At 44.8% G+C, this 24,575-nt stretch overlaps 1 protein-coding gene across 14 annotated transcripts in view; it reads right to left on the reverse strand.

Annotated features, from left to right (window-relative positions):
* The window catches only part of CHCHD6 (coiled-coil-helix-coiled-coil-helix domain containing 6), a 113,936-nt gene that overhangs the window by 74,382 nt on the left and 14,979 nt on the right, over positions 1–24,575 (reverse strand). For 8 of the 14 annotated variants that reach the window (XM_065075663.1, XM_065075662.1, XM_065075668.1 and 5 more), the window contains one exon: positions 3,871–3,891. The exons of the other annotated variants lie outside the window; for them this stretch is intronic. In XM_065075663.1, the coding sequence (XP_064931735.1) occupies positions 3,871–3,891 (21 nt within the window). The remainder of the gene's footprint in view (positions 1–3,870; positions 3,892–24,575) is intronic. 14 annotated transcript variants of the gene reach the window in all.

Consider the following 24,575-nt stretch of genomic DNA (forward strand, 5'->3'; position numbering starts at 1 on the left):
GGCAAGGCACAAGCACTGTAGATCTGTATCTAAATCCTCTTGCTCCCAAAGACACTTGACTAAAGGCAAAATCTCTGGCTTTGGTTTAAGCAGAGCTGGTATGTATCTGCTGGCCCACAAACGAGCTGAAATGGGGTGCGGAGAGCCTGACATATTGAGCCTGACTAAAGAGATGCCACAACAATAGGGGCACTGATAGATACTTTGTAAGTGCCAAAATTATTACCATTTTCTGATGAGAGAACCACAGTTCTCCTTGTGAGCCAATATCCAGCTTCTATACAGAAGGAGACTAAGCAATTTCAACTGAGATGAAACAGATGTGAGAAGGCAGGGTGGGCTGGTGGATGGCCAAAGGATCCTGATTCTCCTGCTGATTTTCTGCATAACACCCATAAAATCAGATTACTAACCAACTGACTTGTGTTTCCTTAAGGAGGAAATAAATACGGAAAAGAAAAAGAGTAACACAGTACTGACCCCTCTGCACAATTCAGATGGAAGGTGCTTTTTGTATGAAGTGCAATACAGGGGAAAAGGAGTGAAAAGATCAATTCTTAAAAATGCAAGGAAGTTTCTGCTCAGTCTAAATCAATGAACGATGTGGCAGTGCCGCTCTCCTGGGGCAGCGACCATTCTGGGAGCACAAAACCAATACGTGCAACAATACGGGTGGGTGAAAGGTTTTATTCTGTTTCTGGCGAGACGTGGATCTATGTACCAATGCACCCACCCATCCTGGGAGCCTGCCTGACCTCATTCACCAAGAAATTCAGCATGTTTATCCATATGACACCTCTGGAAGGCAACACAAACCAAACAGCTAATCTCTTGAGTAGGGTGCTGAGCTGCAGACGTACCAGAGGTGTGCACATTCTGATAGCGACCTCCCTAGGGTCTTGCAAAATTAATGTCAAAAATTCAAAATCTGATGTCCCAACTGCAGGGAACAATCTCAGCATACTCCCCATTCTTCCCCACAAGTAATTTCTCCATATCATCTCCCTTTATGTCCCACTTATCACCCATCATTTGTGTGATGAACCAGAGGTTGCAAAGAAAAGTTTTACTTGCAGCTCAAACATATTCTCAATGCCTGGCTTGTTTTCAAGCGCTGATGTTTCAGTGCATTGAAGTATACTGAGAAATATCCTCTTTGTGACAGATCTGCGTGAAAGTTGCTTTCTGTTTCCCTCTCTCTCCAGCTGTTATTGCTAGAAACTTTAGTGCACTTTATGATGATGTTTGAAGTATGAACGGTACAGTCGGAGCATGTGTCATTTGAAATATTCACTGTTCCAATCCAGGTTAGGCAACCAGGGACATTCTGTATGAACACAGGATATTTATTAAGAGTTCCACTAGTCCTGCTGCTTATTCCCTACCTGAAGTCAGAAGCCTGTGATGTCCCAGAGAGAACTGGCTGCTATGGAAATGATTACAATTTCACAGGGGACTGAGATTGCAGGTGCCAAACAAAGCATCAGATACACTTTTCACATAAAGGCCTTTAGAACTAGAGGAGGAAGGACAAAGGAAGACACGCGTGATTTTCAAACCACTGCGTTATCGCGCATCAGAAAGCTGAATTCCACATCCACGCCACAAAAGCCACATCCGAGCTTGAACACAGCATGCAAGATTTGACCAAAGCCCAGAAATGACATCTAAGAAATCATAGTGCAGAACACAGCAGAGTGTGACGTCCAAGAATTATGAAAACAAACAAAACGGAGGCGAGGAAGAGTGTAGTCCGTTGTAGAACACACGAATGCGCGCAAAGCTTACAAAAGCAGCACAGGACAGCATGTATTTGTAAAAGAGAATGTGTAATATGCAATAGGCAAATGTGCTCTGCACAAAAACGAGGTGTAAGATCTATTCAGGAAACACTCAAGAGTTCCCTGTGATGGTGTCAGAAGTTACAAGCACTGCATTCCTACAAAAGGATGGTGAAAGTATCCTGTTAGTGAGCTACTACAGCTCCCATGGGCACGGATGCACAGACTAGTTGGGGGCTCTTTCAAATTCTCCCTACACTTTATCCTTACACTGTTTCCACAACCCACAGTTTTTCAGGTTATGTCAGTGCTGCTTTGAACAGTGGCAAAAAGCTCCGGCAGAGTCCTGCGTGGTTCCCTGACTCCTCCTCACTCTTTATCATGTAACCCACTTAGAAACAAACTGCGAAAGCACATTTCTAAAGCTCCGCGTTACACCCTGGCTCAGCCAAAGAATTCAAGCACAGGCCTGCTAGCCGACAGGCAGGCCAAAAGAAATATTTTACAAGCCTCTTAATTGAGGTAATGAAGTATTATTGGTTTAGTCTCTATGAGCAAAGTCTCGTCCTGAACTGACACCAACACGCAACACAGAGTGTGAACTGATCTGCTGGAGCTGGGCGTCATTCGAGCTACACCCCTTCTCAGATTAGCTTTGGCTTTGCCCCCCTGAAATGTCACCAGATTTTTATTATTTTTAATCATAGCCCCTTCTCATCACCTTGTTAAACATGAAAACTAGGAAGCCTGCTTGCAAAAGAAGAGCTTCTTGGCAGGGTCAGATTACAGGAGGGAACGTGGCACCCAGGAGCAAAGGGCAGCAATAGCACAGCCCCAGCACTGCTGGGAGCGCGGGATGTGGGGAGAGGGCACGGAAAGACTGCACTGAGAAAGGAGGGGAAAAGGAAAATAAATAGGAAAGATCACAGCCTTCTCTCTGCAAAGGGCAATTCAAGCGAGAAGGAAAGGGCCATACCTCAATCTATAAAGAACTTCCTCAAAGGCAAGTCGCAGCACTTGGCAAGATTATTGCAAAAATATTTATCTTCTTGGCAAAACACATTCACCAGCCAAAGACGAGCTAGCGAGAAGGCGCCTAGAGAATCAGTCAGAGGCAATCCAGGGAGAGCAGCTATAAGGATAAAGGAAAGGTCCTTGAGTCTCTATCAAATGCCTTGTTCCTACATCATCCTGTCTTTGCTGAGGAGTTATCAGCTTCCCCCAGGGCATCCAGGAACATCCCGCAGCAGCACAGCGGAGATGTTTTGGCCGGGTACCTCAGCTTGCCACACTCCACAACTGCAAATCTTTATACCTCATGCTTCCCCGTGTCTCTTCCAGCCCTGGTAGCAGTCTAGGTGGCAGGGGAAAGAACAAACACTATTAAAGGCTTCAAGACTAGAAGGAGGAACTGACAGCAACGCACCAGCGAACAGAGCTCACTCCAAACTTCGCTGGCTGGCGTGTTCCCCACCAAACCCAACGGGAACAGCAGGGTGAAAGGGCAGCACAGAAACAGTCAGAGGCAGCTTGTGCACATCACGCCTGGAACTGAACAGCAGAACTTCATGGGGAGGCTTGTACGGGACAAGTAACCACGGGGGAGCCCTGACCCAACCTCTGCGTGCGGCAGCACAGATATTAAATATCACCAATGCTGTGGAGCCACCTGCGTTCACTATTCCAGACACGCAAGGCCTACAAAAATCACTGTTTGTCCTTTCTCTCTTTCTTTTGAAGGCAAGTGACTGGGTTTTGATTTGTTTTAGATGCCAGATGCAGACTCACGGCCTTAAAAAGCAGCACTGGTGTAACCTTCATTTCCTCCTGTTTCTGCTGCTCTCTCAGCCAACAACACACATCACCAGATCAAGTTTGGTTTCAGCAGCTGTAAGCTACACAAAAGGAACCAGCGAAAATCTTTATGGAGGAAATAATATGCAATTTTCTAGCTGAACACCTTTTAAAATGTAATGACAGAAAATAAAATCCTGCATCTGTGCTCAGCAATAACAATCTGTACACGCGCAGTAACAACATGACACTTGGAATAAGCAAGATCCAGACAAAAAAAAAAGAGAGAGCTTACCCAGGCGTCCAAATCCGCAGGCTTGGAATAAAGAGAGAAAGGAAGGGAAAGAGAAGAAAAAGAGAAATCAGTGATTTATGGAGGCCGCCTGCTGCTGCACAATATAGCTTTTAGGATGACAACTTAAGAAAAGTTCCTTAAAAATGACAAGCATCTTCAACAGCGCAGTGCTGTCCCCTGTTGGGAGCTGTGCTACTAAAGCAAAACAAAAGCACATGAGCTCCCAAAAATAAAAGCAAAGCAAAGCCCCCAAAGGCTGCTGCAGGATTGCCCTGCAGGGTGGAAGCCAAGGGAAGGCAGCTGGGAAGCAGCCGGGTTCAGGGAGACGTGCAAGGTGCTGCACAACGTCGGAGACGTCGAGACCCACGACACGCAGCAACGAGCGTGGCGATGCCGGGCGGACTCAAAAGGACGTGGCCAACAACCACACCGCTTCCAAATTGCCTGCAAAGAACAGGTACCCTTTTGCAAGGGTGTTTTTGAATGCGCAAGCTTATCCACACAGCAAGCCAGCTTTTTCACCAGACAATTTCAGAGTGTTTCCTTGTGGAAAGCCAGTTGACTGATCAGATTTCCGACCAGATTCCCGTTCATAGGCCACTGAACACATCTTTAGAGCACCGTCCAAACCCCTGCCAAATTCGAGCTGCCTTCACCTGCTCCTTCTTTTGTCAGCAAGCCTATTTAAGTATGAAGACAAGCAGATCAAGCAGGTTGCGGTATCACCTTTTATTTCCTTAATACTCCTTTTTACTTGGGCAGTAACCCAGCGGCTGCAAAGCTACTACAAGATGACAAACATTTCATGCCTGTAACCACCTCCTTCTGCAGCCAAGGCGTTTATGAGGCAGCCCCAGCTCTCGTTTGCTGTCAGGGGCCGCAAACCTTCCCTGCGTCTCAGGGCAACATTCAATCAGCCGCACATTCACTAAGCAGGAGCTTCTGCAAGGCTGCCCTTTTTTATTATGATTATTTATTTGAGGGGAGTTAACAGGGCAGGAGGAACTTTCCTCTTGGTCATAGTTCAGTGCCAGAGGGAGCAGACGGCGGAGCGCAATATGTTTATGGGATCTGCCATCATTTTAACAGCACAGAGCGACTGCTAAAGGTAACCGAGGGACGGTGCGTCCTCAGCTGTGTGTGTCGGGCCATCCTCACCCTCCACAACAGCTCAGTATCGACAGTTCAACTGGGGGAAGCCAATTCCCCCCTTTCTGCAAACAGGTTTGACGTCGCAGCATCAAGTCCTTGGCCGAACAAACCCGTACACAACAGGGGTAATCGCTGCCCGATCTTGACAAAAGCCTGATTTGAATAACATTTTTCTTCCTGGTGATTTTTACAGTCAGGCCAGACGCGCTTTGTTTTGTTTTTACATTTTGACCGTGGCCAGGCTGTCCATCCTCAGCAGATGGGGAGGAGGGACACAGGGCTCTTTATGGTGCGTGTTATTATTTCAGCAGGTAGGTCATGCACACCAGTAGCTCTTCACTGGATGTACATCTGTCATCCCTGGGGTGCCCAAGCCATTAACTGTCACGTTCCTGGTGGACAAACGTTTGCATGACAAAAATGAACTCGAGGTACTAACTCAGTGGCACTGGACAGTTGCTGAGAAGAAAGCGAGGAGAAGGAACCAGACCCATCACCCAGAGGTCATCTCTTATACCCCTATAAGATACAATGCACAATAGCAGGATTACAGTTTTAAGAAGGATAACGCTGTTACTAACCACGGGGCGTTTCTTCTGCAGGTACTGCCAAGGGCTTTAATTTTGTCACCTTTTGGGAGTGGGGAAATTATTACTCTAAGAATAGACAGATACACTTCACTGACGGGAAACGGGAAAATTAAAACAAGTATAGATGTAGTAGGGCATATTGCTGTGTTGGGAAAAAATAACTACATTTGGAGTGAAGCACAGAGTAAATAAAATAATAAAACAACACAAAAATGAAAACTCAAGAGGGCTACTGGTTTCAGTTTTTGCTGCTTTGTAAGCCTGTGCCAAGGTCTCTTAGTAGACCCGCATTCACCAACACTGACTAATAATAAAAGACACAGCATGTCCACTAATACTTTCAAAGTTTAAGTAAAGTGTTTAAGAAATGAGCAATATCTGGGTTCCTTGCTTCCTAACCGAGTGAGCTCCATTTCCAGCTCCCAGCTGGGGGCTTGTGAACTTGACAATCCCAGCCCTGGGACACAGCATCTTCCAGCAGCCTCGGGCAGTCCCGCTGTCCTCTTCTGCAAAAACAAGGGTCCATTTCTCTTCCAGGTGATCCACTGGATAAGCAATCACAGGAAACTGAATAAATGCTGGAATTAATCGTTTGGGGTCAAAACCAAACCAAGATATTCCTCTTGACTGTATCAGAGACAAAAGGTTATTGAAACAGGATCTCAGGCCAAACTTATAAAAAAAGACACAGTCCACTTGGAGAAGACTCTGGTTACATATGGGAACTAATTAACTAATGTATCCAAAATTTCCATATTTGAGCACTGATCCTTCAGACAGGGGATGCTTTCCCACGTATGTCTCAACAGCACAACTTCCAATGCAATCACGAATCCAGCACCAAATTAGTATTTCACACTCACGGACAATTCCCAGCATCTTTTCCCAAACCCCTCCGCCACATCGCCCACACAACTGCCGTGACGGGCACGTCGCTCACGTCTGTCACAGCCTGGGCAAACAAAAATGGCAATAAGCAATCAAAGTAATTCTGAAATTGGGGCAGGCGAGGGAGGGATCAGCACGATCCAGCAGTGGCCTTAGGAAGAGCAAAAGCCTTTGTGACCCAACTGGAACCAGCTCCCCCCTGGATGTACGTTCCCTTGCCATAGTCAACACCTCATATAACTCACTTCACCAGTGTCTCCGGAACCCAGGCTACCAGCGTGATAAAGATCTCCTACTTAACAACTCAATGCAGAGTATTTTTAGGGGCGCTGCCAGCTTTGGGAGTGGAAGATGGAGTGGGAGATGCGAGAAATGAGAGGCAGCAGGTGCCCAAAACCCCAGACAGCTGCTGGCAGCAACTTTTGCACTCATGTCAGAATCTGAAGAGCGCTGCAGCACATATTCTAACATCTTGATGACCAGACTTCATCACTGAATGAGCAAAGAGTCATTTCTTCTTAAGGCAATAATCCAGCTCTAAACTTTTCCATGAGGACAAGAATTAAAGGGTTTAAAGAATACATCTAGACATTCAGTATCCACTCCAGACCCTTAAATGCTTCCAGTTTAGCAGAAAATTGAAGCAGTATCAATATTAAATGTAATGAGAGTCAGAGATGTAACCAAGTGACAGGAGAGAGGAAGCAGAAAGAGACACTGAACAGCAATCAATTTTGAGGAAAGGCTGTGATGAAATTGCTCAAATCCAATGTATACAGAGCATCCACAATTCTCTAAACACGAAGATGGGAAGCAGCAGAAAAACCCTCTGCCCTTTTATGATTCGGGGACAACAGCACTTCTACTACGGCATTGCTGCAAATAGGTTTTCAATGCTGACAGTTGATAGTTTTCATTTAAAACAAAATAAAGAGAAACCTACTTTATAAAATCCAAAGTAAACCATCTGCTTTCATCGCCTGCTTTAATACTTCAGCCCCTTCCCACATTCTCCTTTTCCCATCACTTCGGTACATACACACATACAGAGTTCTCATTTTGCAGACTGACAACAGACAAGGCTTTCAACATCTATAGAAATCCTGCAGAGTGTTGGCTCTCTAGAGATGTATGTTCAAGATGCTTATTTCGGATCGCAGGTGAGACAACTCCCTCAGTTTTTACCTCCTTGCTTAAATTTCTGCTCTGCCTGTTAAGACGCAGAATCTCCAAATCCCTGATGAAAACGAAAGAATATCAAGAGAGGGCATCATGAGGTTCTCTATTAATTTTGACTTCCTATCCCAGAGCATATTTCAGACCGCACTGAGTCGATGAGGGATTTTCTCATAAAGCTAGACTCAAAGGCCATTCAACTCTTCTTAGACTATTTCTAGCTCATAATCATTAATACAGACTCCCATTATGCCAGCCTAAGGGCGGCATATGGCTTTCTAGGGATAGGACAGACGGGGGAAAATAACAGTTACGCATGCCTACACCCCAATCGTATTTCTGTGTGTGCATATGGGGACAGAGCTTTCTCTTGCCAGATTCTTAAATACCAAATGCATTAGCTTCCGAGTCAACCACGGCGCTTCAAACACAACCACTGCTTTGCAAAAAATCACGATGACATGGATAATCAACCCGTGTGCCTCCGAGCAGAAACAAATGACGAACCGCGTGAGCTGAGAAGGAATTCCCTTCCCACACTTGTTCCCAGACACTTGTGCAGTTTTTACCTGCTCCAGAACAAAATGGGTATTTATAGGCACCAGCCAATGGATATGGGTTTGGAACGGTGAATACAGAGTTCCTGCTGGAAGATTAGAAATCTAATTTCTTTTTATTTAAAAAAATACTATCTCAAATAGAGTTTAGGAGAGATACAGTTGCCTTTGGGGCTGCTTTTTAATACAGGCAAAGACTCGCTTGACTACATGCTTGAGTCAGAAAATTCTGGAAGACCTTCCATCATGGTCATGCATCCCATCTCTACAAATCCTTCTGCAGGTGGAAAGTCAGGTGCACGTTCAAATATCACAGTTTACGTCTTTACCCACTTCGACAGTCTTGTAAATCTTCCCGTTCCCCCTGCTCTTTCACCCCAGGCACATGCAGAATGTGCTTTACACAGCGCTACAGGGTCGGCGTCTTTCTGAGCACAGAATCCAACCTACAGGTTTGCCAAGATGGGAAAGAGATGCAGTAATCACCATTTAGTATAAATCAAGTGCATTCCAAAGCCTTAAAGAAAAGGCCACAAAAAGCAGAGGGGACTCCAAATAAACAGTCTGGGCTAGTACACATACACAACCACGCTCGTAGTGAGGTGTTACCTATGGAGTAAAACAAAGTCAAAATATGTAGAAAGATCAGAGGCTGTCCAGGAAAGAAAAACAACGTAGAAGTGAGGAACTTCACCACAAGCTATGATCACTAAAGACAGGCAGTCAGCACTAAATTTGCCTACAACCAGTTCTGAAAACGCACGTGGGTCTTTGCCCGCAGCATTCCCTACATCCTCGGCCACAGCCAGCGTTATGAAAAGGCTGCCAATTAAGTTGTGGTTTTGAGCTATAGACAAAACGTCCACTAGAGACTCCTATTCCTGCTTCCAAAGCACTTGCAACCCACTGTGTGTTTTAGGAAGCGAAGGCACTGGTTCTCAAACACGCGCTCTCGGCTCCTCACAAGGCTGCAATCAGAGAAAATGCTGCAAGGTTTCACCTTTTGATGAAGTCCGAGTACATCATAATGAAATCATTTGCAAAAAGAAGAGTGAAGATTCAGCAACTACAAGGATTTTAGGCGACCATAAAACTGTATTCTTTATTTTTACACTGACAATCTCCAGGGTATGACTGTATCACAGTATGTTTGGGATTGGAAGGGACCTCAAAAGATCATCTAGTCCAATCCCCCCATGGAGCAGGAACACCTAAGTGAGGTCGCACAGGAGCGTGTCCAGGCGGGTTGGAATGTCTCCAGACAAGGAGACTCCACAACCCCCCTGGGCAGCCTGGGCCAGGCTCTGCCACCCTTACTGAGAAGAAGTTTTTTCTCAAATTTAAGCAGAACCTCTTGTGTTCCAGCTTGATCCCATTACCCCTTGTCCTATCGTTGTTTGCCACCGAGAAGAGCCTGGCTCCATCCTCATGGCACTCACCCTTTATATATTTATAAACATTAATGAGGTCCCCCCTTAGTCTCCTCTTCTCCAAACTAAAGAGCCCCAGCTCCCTCAGCCTTTCTTCACAAGGGAGATGCTCCACTCCCTTAATCATCTTCATTGCCCTACGCTGGACCCTCTCCAGCAGTTCCCTGTCCTTCTGGAACTGAGGGGCCCAGAACTGGACACAATATTCCAGATGTGGTCTCACCAGGGCGGAGTAGAGGGGATCAAGATCAGCTTGCAAAGCTACATCAAAATTTTGATTTCCATTTGATGGGACAACTTGCAAACAGCAGTTTTCCACGTTGTGCAAGTGTTTAATGTTTATTAAGAACTACAAGAATTCAATGCTGATTCGATGCCTGTCTACTGGACAATGGAACACACTCTTGCTCAAGGCAGATGGGTTGGAAAAACCTGTGAAGGAGCAATAGCTGGTAACCTCTCAGCAAGGATCACAAAGCAGGTGTTGATGCTGTTGAGAAGAGGGTAGAGACGAGGTGCAGCAGGAAGAGTTAAGCAGTTTGAGGAATATTCCTTAGGAAAAGAAAACATTTCACTCTCATTGGAGCTCCTGAAGCTCACAAATGATGTCACATGCTAAGGAACCAGAGAAGTGTTCGCTCCTGGACCTTTAGATCAAAAGCGAGCAGCTTGAAATGTAGCTTTAAAATTGCGTTTGCTCTAAATATAGCAGTCGGATGACCTGACAGAGCTACGATTCACGCTTCACGAGTTTGCAAATTGAAAGAGTCAATCCAGCTCAGAGTATCGCAGAACCCTAAAGACAGATTGCTGTATTTATTTTAGCAGATACTATTTACAAACATATCTCCATACTGTTTGCTCTCTAATTATAGTTGGGCCACATACAACCATTTACTTTGTGAGCTCCTTTTGCACACTACACCTCCAAAGTCAATGAAAGTAATTTTAAGAACCTGTTGGTTGATTTATTGATAAAACAAGTTGACCAGTGCAGTAGACTAGAAATAACCAGACAGGCAAGTGATTGGATAAATATTCCTGGAGACCAGGCGCTAAAGGCACCCAAAGTCAGGCTTTTCTTAGAATCTATATTAACAGTTGGCCCTAAATCTTCATTCCTTATGCAGACCTGCTTGGTCAAGTGCACTCCCCAACCAAATGTTTGAGTTAACTCTGCACAATCCAGTATTCGCTACCAAATTCAACAGAAGCAATTGGCAGAAGTTCAGCTCCTGTAACCAGAAAACGTGAGGAGGAAGAGCAAGAAGGGGGTGGGTGTGTTATACAAGAGCTTGGGGCAGAAAAAGGCTATTTCTATCTGCCCAGGGCCATGGGATGGAGGAAACACGGGCAGAAATCATCACCCACAGGCAGCTTCCAGCGCTTGGGACAGGTTTTTGGCAATTCAGTGGCGGGACTTTGCAGCTTCCACTGAGCTCCAACAGCAAGGAACAGAATATGCCCCTGGCCAGCACTGAGCACCACAAACCTCATCTATCAAGCACTCCCCGAGATGGGCTATTTCTCTTTTTCCCCTGTGGATTTAATTGTGATTTAATGAGGTTTTCAATGAAACGTGTTGGCAGCTTATCATAAAATTAAGCCGAACATAATTTCTACTCCTTTACACTGGCCGCTTGGTTGCGTGAAGAACTGCCACCCAACTCGACAAAGAGGCAAATTAGGATTCAACTCTGTTGCACAGAAGTGGTTTCCAAAGAGGCAGAGGACAAGTTCACTAACAAAGCAGGAGGCAAAGGGAAAAGCTCACATTCCTATTATTTGTACAATATTTTAGATAGTCTTCTAGCACCGCGGTTTTGGAGAGTGCACATTTATCCCCAACACAATAAAGGAATGAAATGTCCAGAGATGTCAATAGCTTTTGCCACAAGCATAGAATTAAAGCAGGAAAAAACCCCTTGAGCTGCAGACAAAATAAATTAGCAGGATCATATTCACAATCTCTCACAAAACCTCTCAGCATTTTTGAAAATAAATGCCACACTTATCAAAACAACCTTGAAAATAAAAACCTTTAAAAGCTTATTTACCTCATAATATTCTCCTCCCCGCCTGTCATATAATCTATGTATTACATACACATGAAATCAAAAGAAAAATCCACTCAAAGCACCAACACTCCAGCGCTCCGTTTAGTGTTGGTTAAACACCTATGGAGGCCTTAACACATTTCAAAGGATCAGGATTTCCTCATTAGCACCGCGGTCACGTTGTTGCGAACTGTGGTCATATAACCTTTGGCACCTTCTCACTCGATGGAATCAATCTCCCCTGGCAGGCTCTGCCGGGCCACTCGGCTCCCCCAGCCCCCGGCTCCTCTTCCCTCACTAATTCTGTGTTCAGAACTGTGAAGCACAAAATTAGACGTTTCAAATTAAGCCAGGAGAGAGAATGAGAGAACCTTATTAAATCAACATTAGCATCGGAGCGTCTTCAGAAGAGAAACTCAATTGCGAAATATTCCTCGTCTCCGTGAAGCAATTGGCATGGGCAGCAATGAGAAGGGCGGCAGCTGAACTCGCCTTCCTCTGCCTCCACCTTCCTCCTCCTCGCGCTGGTCACGGTGCTTGAGCAAGAGGAGCAGGATCCTTCTCCAACAGCCCTGAGCACACGGAGCTCACCTGGAGCTCACAGTGGTGGAATTGCCAAGTAAAATGGACAAGGTTTATTACAATGATGTTGGGGGAAACGCACCCACCAAAAAGCAAATTAACACACAAAAGCAGATTCCATCCTCCTCCCAAGCTTTCCACAATGCCATTGCAAGTTTTAGTTTCCATTCTCAGTCCCCAATGATCAAAATTACTGACAATCAGCATATTCTGTTCCAAAACACCTTAACTTCTGACTGTGAGCTTCCAGCTTCTGGTCAAATATCCCTAAAATCCCTTTCAAAAAAACCACTGGAGTACCAAACCATTCCCCCTTGCCGGATAATTCGACATGTTGTTGAAGTCAGAAATCACCTCCGAGCCCGCGTGATCCTTAAACACGACTTTCCCTTGGTGCTCCTTGCACAAGGGTTGGTATTTGCACCTTGTGTTAACAGAACGAGTGCACACACCTTACACCGCTGTGCAGCGGCTGCCACCTACAACAGGGAGTATCTCAGCAGGACCTTGTAGGGAGAGTTTGTAACACGTATTGCTAAGGAGTCCTACAGAACAAATCCTATCAAAACAAAGCACAAAAAAAATAAGTATTTCAAAACTGTTTCAATTAATTCAAAACAATGTGCTCAGAGTATCCATTTAGCTATGGAATATTATCCTAAGGGCATGTGATATGAAAATGAAGCTTAATTCCTGATGACAAAACAAAGCTTTCAAATCATTTTTGGGCAACACAGACACTACTCCAACAGAAAGGAAGGCCCAAGCTTTGTGATGGCTCTAGTCCTACCACACAATGAAAACTTCTGTATTAGTCAGACGCTACTGAAAATTCTGCATCTTGCAGACAGGTGTTTAAGTGCAGGTTTCCATCCCAATAAAATGGTACTTGGAGAAGTCAGAGGCGCTGGCAGCTCCGATACCTCCCCAGAGCTGTTGTACAAGTGAGCACGTCCCGATGCAACAGCCACGCTCAGGGGCCATTAACCTGTGCTGGACAAAGCAGCTCCTAGAGCAGAGTTAAGACAACATGAAGCAGGGAAATAGGGAGGAGGATGAAAATAACACCCACAAGAACTAGTGATGCAAAGCAAACTGGGTTGTTAAGGGGCTGTCTATTCAGCATCCTTGTTTAGTAAAATGAAATGCTTAATTTTCACCTCAAATGGCAACAGTAGCAATACAAAACTGCTTGGAACCTTCCAAAAACCATAGAATTACTTTGGTTGGAAGAGACCCTCAACATCATCGAGTCCAATTGTTACCCCAACCCTGGCACTGCCCCATGTCCTGAGAACCTCATGTCCGTCTGTCCAACCCTCCAGGGATGGTGACTCCAGCACTGCCCTGGGCAGCCTGTTCCAATGCCCCACAGCCCTTTGGGGAAGAAATTGTTCCCCAGATCGAACTTCAACCTCTCCTGGCGCAACAATGAAAACGAGCAATTTACCATTCAATTATAAAAGCTGAAAAACAAGGAAAACAGAAAAAACAGAAGGAAGCACTGAACGTGCAGTCTCCGGGTTGCCCTTTGCAGGTCATTTTCTTCCAGCCATTTGTTCCCTTGCAGTCTGATACAAAAGTACAAGTTCCCTCCCATGGCCTTCAACACCATCTCTCGCTTTTGTAGAGTTATCATATAGCACCTTTAATTCAGTGTGCAGAAACCACAACGATGGACATCAACAGAACGATAATAACAGGGGCTTATGAAGTTAAGCACTAAATAATGATCAAAATGAACAAACTGATATCCCTCAATATGAATGCATTTGTTTATGAGATGGGATAAACTCAGCAAGGGCCTCTTCACTTGTACACAAAACACCAAGAACGTGGAAATGGAGGAGCATCACTTCAGCCTAAAAAATAAAAGACACTTTAATTTCAAAGGGTTCAACAAGTAATCATGTCTGGTTTTCCACAAATGCCAAGTAATTAGTTTGCATTCCCACGCCTGACACTTCCAGCTCTTTAGTACCCCCACTTGGAACATTTTTCAGGAAACAGTCAACTTTCACCAGCCACGCAAAATGGACAATTAAAAGAAGAACAGCGGAGAGAATTCTTGAGCAACTTCATCATCTAATTCTGTCCCTTACAAATCACAAGTCAGTCTGAGAATTCAGCATATGCAAACCCTACAATCAAACAAAATTAAAGTTGCTTATAACTGAAAGCTTGGAAAAGCTTATAAAAGAACCAGTTTTAAGAACCTGAAAAGCATTACAAACTGAACAATGAGAGGGTTCTGAGGGGTTTCATTTTTGTTTTCTAAAAATGCACTATACTATTCACCTTCACAGAATCACAGAATCGACTGGGTTGGAAAAGACCTCAGAGATCATCGAGTCCAACCCTTGGTCCAAATCCAGTCCATTTACTAGATCATGGCACTAAGTGCCATGTCCAATCTCAGTTTAAAAACCTCCAGGGACGGTGAGTCCAGCACCTCCCTGGGCAGCCATTCCAATGCCTGACCACTCTCTCCGTAAAGAATTTCTTTCTAATATCCAGCCTAAATTTCCCCTGGCAGAGTTTAAGCCCATGGCCCCTTGTCCTATTGCTGACTGCCTGGGAGAAGAGACCAATCCCCACCTGGCTAGAACTGCCCTTCAGGTGGTTATAGAGAGTGCTGAGCTCACCTCTAAACCTCCTCTTCTCCAGACTAAACAAGCCCAGCTCCCTCAGCCTCTCCCCATAGGGCTTGTGCTCAAGTCCCTTCACCAGTCGTGTTGCTCTTCTCTGGACCCGCTCCAGCACTTCAATCTCTTTCCTGAGCTGAGGGGCCCAGAACTGAACACAATACTCCAGGTGTGGCCTCCCCAGTGCAGAGTACAGGGGAAGGATCACTGCCCTTGTCCTGCTGACCACGCTGTTTTTGATACAGGACAGGATACCGTTGGCCTTCTTCAAAGATCTTGGTGAGTATCACCACATCATGACAACACTTCGAGATAACTACTATCCCAAGAACACCAACGGCCAAGCAAAATGCAATAATTTGTCCTGATTCATGCAGAAAACACCGGACAGGATCGTGATTGATAACAGGGACCCAAACGGCAGAACAAACCGAGATTTTCATCATCCATGTATTTGCGCAGATTACAGAACAGAAAACAGTCACGCTGTACTGACGCTTGCCTGTTAATATCCTTCTAGGATGGCACAATCAGAAAATTATCTCCAAAGATCCAAGTATAATGGAATGAAAGGTTACACACGTTTGAAATGAAGGGAAAGAGCAGCAAAAAGCAATTCCCATTTCATTCTGAAGTCTCTAAGGGACTTGGGAAGCCACAGCGAAGGGTGGAAAGGCATCCAGCAAACCCAGGAGCTCCCATTGCTCGCAGTGATTCACTCACTTGGGTGCCAGGCTGCCAACTACTGCTGTCAGTGGGGAGAATTTGCTGTCAGTACCGCCAGGATTCTGAAGAACAGAACAGAAACACTGAAAAGAAGAGGCAAGACAGACACCAAACAAAGCACAGAGTCACGGCAGCCTCGCCTGCCAGCAGTAACTCCTGAGACATCGGTAAAATGGATCCGTCTCATCATCGTTCAGTTTTTCAAGCAGCAATTCGGGAATTAATATTCACAGGTTCTACGACTGACATAATTGCAATTTTAAAAGGGCAATTAATCACCAGCCACACTGGTGGTGGACTCGCAAGGCTGGGATCCTTCCTCTCCACACCTGCCAACAAACTCACAGGCAAAAGCAGCACACATGGACCCAGAGGCAGCAAGTGCCATTTTCCCTCTTACCCTCAAGCTTCACAGCGTATGCTCTGGGTTTTGTGGTTGTTTTTTCTCCTACGTGTGCCCCATCAGGGTCTTCCACTCACCCGTTCCCCCAGCAGCTCCCCCACAATGCTCAACCAACCTCCCTTGCCACCTGAATAACAAATTCTCTGTCCATGTTGTATCTCACTTATGTCAGCCAAAAAAAGCTCCATCACCTCCATTACAGACTTCCCCTCATCTCCCATTTTTCTTTGTATCTTTGCATGAAATAATACTTTTTAAGAGTGACATCTCATCACATGGATTGCAAAAGGTGAGAGTGCAGCTCCAAACCTGGCAGGTGGTTTTTATGAGTCAAAAAAGCCACCAAGGCAGTAGTTCTGTGCTCTTATGGGAAGGTTTTCAAGTACGTTTTAAACAAAACCAAAAACCCCAGCACTTGTTCTGGGTATCGGTTTGTTCTGTGTGAGCATCCACTGCCAGATGGGAAAGATATTTCAATCAATAGTATTTAGAGAAGAGACATTTGGAAATTTGTCAGTGGTGTTCAGGTTCCCAGAAGTCTTGAGACAGAATCACAGTGAGGTGAGTGTATAACCTCCTGCAGGAAGCGAAACTCAATGTAACATCCTTTCCTGGGAGGAGGAAAGCCAAACTGATCACCATATTATGCCATTCTACCTAACTAGAAAGTACATGAAACACTGTGGTGATAAATACCATAGGAAACACACAGGAGATTGACAGAAAGATTGAGAGCTTAGCAAGCTGTGAGGTCTTCCAGTGACACACTTAAGACGATATCCTTGGGCCAAAGAAAATAAGCAATGCACTGCTAGGCCAAAGAAATCTTGCTCAAACAGGTGCCACTGGTGCCAGCCAAGTGCAGCAATACACGGGGATACATGTTGGAACACAAGCTGGGTAAGTCCTTCCCTCATTCCTGACAGTCAGCAATCAGAAATCACCTTTGTAACAATACAGGAAAAGAATGTGGTGGTTTTGTATGTGAAAGGCAGTAATTTCAACCCTAAGAATTAAGTCAGGGAGGCTGGAACACAACTGCGTATTGCACGTCTTGGTCAGAGTTCCAAACAAGGGTTGTTGGCAGAACATCCCCACCAGCAGATAACACCAATAAATGGCCTCATTGCCATGTGTTGTCAGATAAAAAAGGGCTGTGCTTCTTCATAGGTCCTCAGGCCCCTCTGAAGATTTGCTGTCCAGGTGTTCTTCATCCCCAAATCTCAGTGCATCATCACAAGTTAAATGAGGTATCTACAAACCACCCCCCTCTTTGTGAGAGAAGCGGGTTGTGGAAACCCTTTGTGAAACTAGACAAGTGCAATTATAAGCCCCCTCCAGCTTTTTCTTTCATTCAGATCTTTCAAGGTTTTAGTAAACTCTTAAAGAATATTTTGCTCCCAACCAGCCCTTTACCATCCAAGGACACAAGTATCATGTTGTTCTCTGCTCAGAAAGGACCTTGTTCTCCCTAACAAAATCACTTCTTCACAGATGAGTGTGGTGGTAAGAAAGAGCAGGTATTTCACCTGACCCTGTATCTTCTCCCAACTTACGAGTAACTACCCTGTAACTCAGTTGCGTTATCTCATAATGACTGGCTGGATCAAACCCTTTTCCTGGGCTCTTCTGTGCTTGGAGAAGGTGTTTACAGGAAACAGAGTTGGGAACAAAGCTGCGGGCGGAAGTAAAAAGCAAAAGAAAAATTTAAAAAGAAAGATAAATAGGAATATTTTTCTCAAACACAACTGAGGCTCCTTGGCTGCTGCCCAGGATCATAGATGCTTCGTTTCTTAAATTTCTTCAGAAGAAAACCAAATACTTGCGCTTCCAAATTTGCCTAGCACCTGGAAGCTTAATGCCTCAAATCAGCACTTGCTCACATCTTTATCTTCAAGCCCGTATTACGGAGTTCTGATAAGCTTTTTCCCTTCCCAGCATCTCCTACTCCACATGGACAAGAGCCACTAATAGAAGACAGAGCCCCAAATCCTCGTCTCTTCTCTTGCCTACATGTAGCAATCAGCGACTGCCCGGTGTTGTGCGAGAGCCGAAGCGCTGGTGTGCGTTACACACTTATCTCTGCAAAACCACCCTGCACCAGTGACAACTTCCAGGCAGGAGGGAGGGGGAATTGCACGGCTTTGTGATAATTAAAGCACAGACGAGTGTCACCACTGTAGATAATTACGCATTAGCAGTGAAATTACTTAATGGAATGAAATAAACTAAGCCAAATGTTTTGTTTCAAAGGGTGTGCAAAAGGTGCCCAGCTGACAGCCCAGGACACAATGGCAGTTCTCCATCATTCTCAAAACTGATGTGGCGCCGCAGCAGCCTGGTGGGCACCCACCTCCCACCCAGCACGGTGGGGAGCAGAGGAGAAAACACAGATAACTGCAGCCCCCCAGCCATCCAGGCTCTGAGCAGCCACATCAGGACCAGTCAGTCACTAAGGTGAGAGGAACAACTGATGGGGATCGTTTCCTAAATGAACATACCCAATCTGAGGAAATGGATTGATTCAACCCACAGATATTCCATAGCCCACCCCAACAAGCATCGCCATCAGAAACAAAAATGTACTCAGGTGTCAGTACAGACGCAACTCCAACCAACAATAGGTAAGTCGGTACACAACCCACAACCAAACCATGTCCTCCCACCAACCTCCCACCTCTCGTGCAAACAGCGTGAGATCTTCCCCGTCCTCTCCTCCTGCTTCAACCACCGCACCCCTACACGCGCTCCCACCACCGCTCTCATCTGGATGGCTCTCAACAGCATCCTCCTGCCTGGGGAAACAAGGACTCTCAAGGTCAGTCAGAATTTATAAGGCAGCCATTTCACCTTTTGTGCTTCTCCTGCTACATTCCTTCCTAAAGGCATCGGAGATTCTACTGGGTCTGAAAGCCACGCCAGCACCACGGCCAATTAGGAGTTCCGGGATGATGCATATTAAAGTGATTATGGGAGGCAGTTCTGCAGCCAGAATAAATCTTAACTGAACCTTTTTTTTATAACTTTTATAACTTTTTATAACTTTTTTTTTATAACTGGTTTTTATAACTCTTGTTTCTCCTTCTTGAAAACAGATGAAAAGATACAAATCTCCTCCCTAAAAATCTGCATGGATTCCAGCCAACCACCAACTTCTCCCTTGAGAGAAGATTCTGCCCTCAAAGCAATAATTCAGCTACATCATCTGTATGTTTTAAACTCCGAATCACCACAGTCAGCCAGAAACCTTAAAGTATCAGTGAAGACTCCTGAGATACTTTACAAAACCACCGCATATACATCTCAAACTTCTGCTGAAACAAACTCTGGTGTTTTTCAGTACAAGCCACCTTAGTCTACACAGTCTGGCTGCAGATGGTCAAAGGGACACAGATATTCCAGTCAGTTTTTACAGCCCGGGTTCTGTAGGTAGTATCTAATGAGGAGGCTGGGATGTAGGTTAAAACAGTGAGTCTTAAGGAGGGTCTGAGGATCAGAAGCAGCAACATTAGTTTTGATAGCGAGCATGAGGTGTCATTAGGACAACATCTGCCACTCTCATCACCGCTTCCAAACCCAAACTTGCTCCCAGCAGCAGCCACCTACCCCTCCAAAAAGCGCTACTAGAAACCAGAGAGCTACAGCAGTGATGCTCTGTGCTTTAATTATCACAAAAAGACCAACGAGAAATCTGAGGCAGCTGAGAACATATCACAGCTGAGCACCCTGAGCTGGTGAAGATGTCCCTGCTCATGGCAGGGGGGGCACCGGGGGAGCTGGGAAGGTCCCTTCAACCCACACTGTTCTGTGACCATTTGTGTGGAAACGTGCGCTGTGTTCACGACCACCCTGTCCTCCTTTTGCATCCCGAGTACGCGGCAACTTCACAAGCTGCTAGATCTGTCATTTAAGGATGAAAACGAGCCCGAGGAAGCATGGGGAGAAAACGAACCATCGAAACAGGCTGATTCGATATCTCCAGTTTGTAAATTCGGTCAGTAAGTAGCGGCATCACAACTCCAAACGATGTATTTCTACCGAAACCAATGAACTTCAAAAACTTTGTGTAAACTCACCCTGACCAATATTATGGTAATTCCTGGAGAAGCCAGAGTCAGAGTGAAAACAAATAAGCCAACACTTGGAGACATTTCACTGGTATGCAAGCAATTTGAGGGCTCAGCAGTTCCCGGTCCAGCCCTGGGAAGGAGTTTCATGGGTGTCCTTTCAGTGCCACCTTCAGGAAACACTCGCTGCTGCTTCCAAAGCGCTCAACACCGCAGGAAAGAAAGCACAAATTCAGCAAAGGCTTCACCACCGGCATGCAACCGAGACCACATTAAAAACGTTTAGCTCCAAAATAAGAGTATGACAGCTCGAATCGCATCCCAAAGATCTGAGCAAAGAGTCTGCAAGATCAATACACAGAGCAGACGATGGGCTGAGCAGTGGTTTTGACCCCAAATAAGATACATAATTCATCTCCCAAATTCTGCACCTAAGGCAGGTAATAGATTTTCCCCGATCCTAACTTTAAAGGGGCATTAATGAGGATATGCTGTTTACAGATTGTTTATCAGACTCCCTTTGCACTGTCACATCTTAAAGGTTCAATTGAAAAGCCAAAATCCCTCCCTGAAAAAGAATAATAAAAAAATAAGCAAATCAAAACCGCTTTGCTAATGGAAAAGTTTATAAGAATTCAGAGTTGGTAATGAAGTGAAAAAATAATGCACAGGTGAAAAAAGACATTCTAATATAATTTATTTACACGCACATGCAGAAGATGTACCTGAAGTCTCTGGACAGAATATAGACTTCCCAGCAGTTGACATGAATTATCAAGCAGGAAACTTAGTTCCAAATCAGGCTGCATCATAGCTCTGAAAATAGGCAGATGACTCGCTGAACTGTACAGTGAAGCCCAACCAAGCTCAACAGCAACATCTGCTGGCCAACAGGCAACTGGGTGAAATTAGCCTAATTATCTGGAAGTTTATTATCCATTCTTCCAAAGATGACAATTTTTACTGCAGTATAAGAATGCCCAGTAAGACATTTGTGCAGAAAGCAGGTATAACTTTGAAACAAGTGTGCAAACAGCAAAATTTTGCCTACACTTGCATGCAGACAGAAAAATCTCATCTGCAATTACCTGCTCTCTGGGACACTTGACAGCAAAGCACCAAAATTAAGAGGGATTAAAATTCATGTTAGTGAGAGTATGCTGGAGGAAATCTCTTCTGCCCAGCCACTCCAACCCCACCTGAAGACCACCCATGGTTCCCCTTCAGTGTCTTTATTTCCTAAGGGAGCAGCCTGCATTTGCAGGGCCTGAGGCAGCAAAGTATTCCTCAACCACACTAGTCCCATCTGTGCAGAGGAGAATGGCAGCAAAGACCATTAGAGCTCCTTTCCCTCCAGGTGTCTTAACACATTCCTTATTAATCTTAGAATATACGGCTGCTATGGCAGAATGACATTAGTGGAGCAGGAGCACAGCTAATGGTCCCCACTTAATTTAGGCACAAACGGATACTCTACCTAGATTTGTTACAAGAAAAATCTCTTATTTTCACCGCAGATGCACAAAATTTGATGAAGTACTTCAGTTCTAAAGGAAATAAAATGCAAGAGGCTGGCAACAGCTTCAAAATTGCACTTAGACCTTCATCACGATCTGGAACAAGGGCAGAGTGACCCGAGCGCTGGGTTCTGAACAGCCATCAGATGGGAAAAGGTGTTGATGCATCCAATTTCTGTTACCAGGAAAGAACAGGGGTAAATTCTGACTTGCCCAGAGAACCACCTCTTGTCAGAGGTTGCTGTATAAGAGAAAATCACAGGCAAGTATGTTTTTAACAGAACTCTATGATAACCTTCTTCAGTAGCACAAAGCTTAAAGAGATTACACTGGAAAAGGCTGAGCCTTGAGAAGGGAAAGGCAGACTGGGGGGAACCTTTTAAATGATAGAAAACTATGGACTGACATTCATTATCTTTCAAACTGTATTTGGCTTTGCAGGTTAAAGCTCTCACGCTTTTTCAAGTTTTGCACTTGAAACAAAATTCTCTTACCCTGAAAAGTTCAGGAAGAGTATTGCAGTAACATACAAGTTTATCTGCAGCTGACATAGGTTTTAGTTGTTATTGGGCTTTGGGAATTTTTGGGGGTTGATGGGTTTTTTTGGAGCGCTGCTTTGTTTTGTGGTGGTTTGTTGGTTTTCATGGTTTTGTTGTTGGTTTGTTGTTTGTTTTTTGGGGTTTTTTTTTAAACACACTCTTACTCCAAATCCCCCTTTTTGCACATTTAGCTGTTAAACTAGGAGAGCGTATCATATGAAAACACAAAACTGACCAATCGCTCAGGTCCTCACCCAGGAAGAGCTTTTGTAAGGAACCATTTGTGTGTTGGTAGTTCAGAAGCTGCAGAGGGGAGTCACAGTTCCAGCTCGATGGTGCCAATTACAGCTACAGCAAGACGAACAGCGAGGAACGAATCCATTCTGCTCAGAATCACCTCCGAGAGAAGGGAAAAGGCAAGAGAAGAGCTACGAGCCTGCGTGGTGAGAAAAAGAAAGGGCCTTGACGTCACCTGCCAGACAGTGAACCGCTTTTTCCATAGGAAAAGCATTAGGCTGAAGATCCAGCAAATGTACGTGGAAGCTCTCAGTCCTAATTGGAAGAGTACTGGTTATTTAACAAATGTATCCTCCGTCTAATGTACTATTCAAGTAGGTATTAAACTACGGAGCTTTCTTCTTTTGGACAGTAATTATACATAGCCATGCTCTATCTGTCTGTTTGATCAATTTTTACTCTCGACTCCTACTGCATCATCCTTCAGGTTTGCCCATTATCACAAAGTCTTCAAGGCTAAAAAGGCTCTAAACCCCCAATGTAACACACAGATGGGAAAAAGAAAGCCAGCTAACTCTAATTCCTTCCCTCTCTCCTAAGCTTGCAGGTATTCTATTTTCATTGTCTAAAAATCAAAGAGAAAGTCATCAGCTCATTTCCTTTCCCTTAGTACAGGCCCTTTTAAGTAGCTACTTTCCATCATGTTTTACTCAACACTCATAAATAATATAGATAATTGCAGATGGTCATAACAAACAAACGAAGAAAGTATACAAATATAGTACAAAGGAAACGATTAAAATACTGATGTGCTCCAAAAGCAGAAGGAATTCCTGGCAAACAGCAGCAGTTGCATCCAGGTCTATTTTTTTAGTTGATGTAAGGCAATCAGAGCCAAAAATAATACAGGGACAGACTTCAGACAAAGCTGAACACGGGTGGTGGCAGCTCCCTCCCCTCAAAGCACGTATTTCCAACCTCCTCCCCACATGCAGCACACTGTGTGTTCCCAAAAAACCTGCATTAGGAAAGAAGAATATTGCTTATGGAAAGATAAGCTTAAAAGTGCTGAAACTCCAAAACACATGAGCAGCATGCAATTATAGGAAGATATTATGCTGACTGTAATAAGAAACTCTAAGAGAATCTGCCCAGCTGCCCAAGAGTTAACATTATGCGTTTCTCATCAAAACCTCTTCCAAGAGGTTAAGCACACAATAGACTATCTAAAGCACAGCCAGAAAGGCTGCTTGAAATTCCACACATGTGCCTCCGCAATGTATTTCTATTAATGTCCAGTGTGTGTCAGCGTGAAGATAAGGTACCAACATCATGTCCAACCAGCCAGCTAGAGAATGGGACGCCGTGTAAAACATCGTCTGATGCTTAGAATCCCGGCGAACGGAGGCGTTTGCAATCTCACCCGCTGCACACGTGCCTGATAACGCCGCCAACGAGGAGGGGAGGCAGGAGCAAACCATCCCGCAGGTTGGGAAAGTAAAGAGACAGACACAGAAAGAAGCGGGGAGAGGGAAGCAAAGAATGAAAATAAACTTCATCAGCAAATAGAAGTAGGTTTGAGGATGCCCAAGTGTAGCAGAGGGTATAAATAAACTAGAAAAAGCCTCAGTGACATTGATGTTTGCTTTAACTTTTCTTGAAGGTGAGAAAAAGAAATAACATCAGTGCTTACTTTGATTTCTCCCATCATACCATGTACACTCAGCTTCATCTTCTAGTATGACCCAACAAAACTACTTGTAGCAGGAGACCTGTGGAAGGCATTGGGTTTGAGGAAACATGACCCTGAACAGGACAGTCTGCTCTGATGGACATTATCACACCAAAAACATCCCAGCCCATCAGGAAAATTCTCATTATCCAAACCGCTTGCTAATATTATCTGTAACTTACTTATCCTCGAGCAAGGCAAACTGTACAAGGATGGAGGGGTGGAACATAGCGATCCTAACGGGGAGGAGGTGGCAATGCCAAGGACAGCTAACCCGAGTGGGCACAGGGCTGCATGGACAGAACCAGCCTGACCTTCATGTCAACATCCCTTACGAACAGAGTTGTTTTCTTGCAAGAATATAATTGCCCAAAAGACAAAAAGAAAGGAGGAACCTCTCTATCTGC

Source organism: Columba livia, chromosome 10 (assembly GCF_036013475.1).
Source record: "Columba livia isolate bColLiv1 breed racing homer chromosome 10, bColLiv1.pat.W.v2, whole genome shotgun sequence".
Classification (NCBI taxonomy): domain Eukaryota; kingdom Metazoa; phylum Chordata; class Aves; order Columbiformes; family Columbidae; genus Columba; species Columba livia.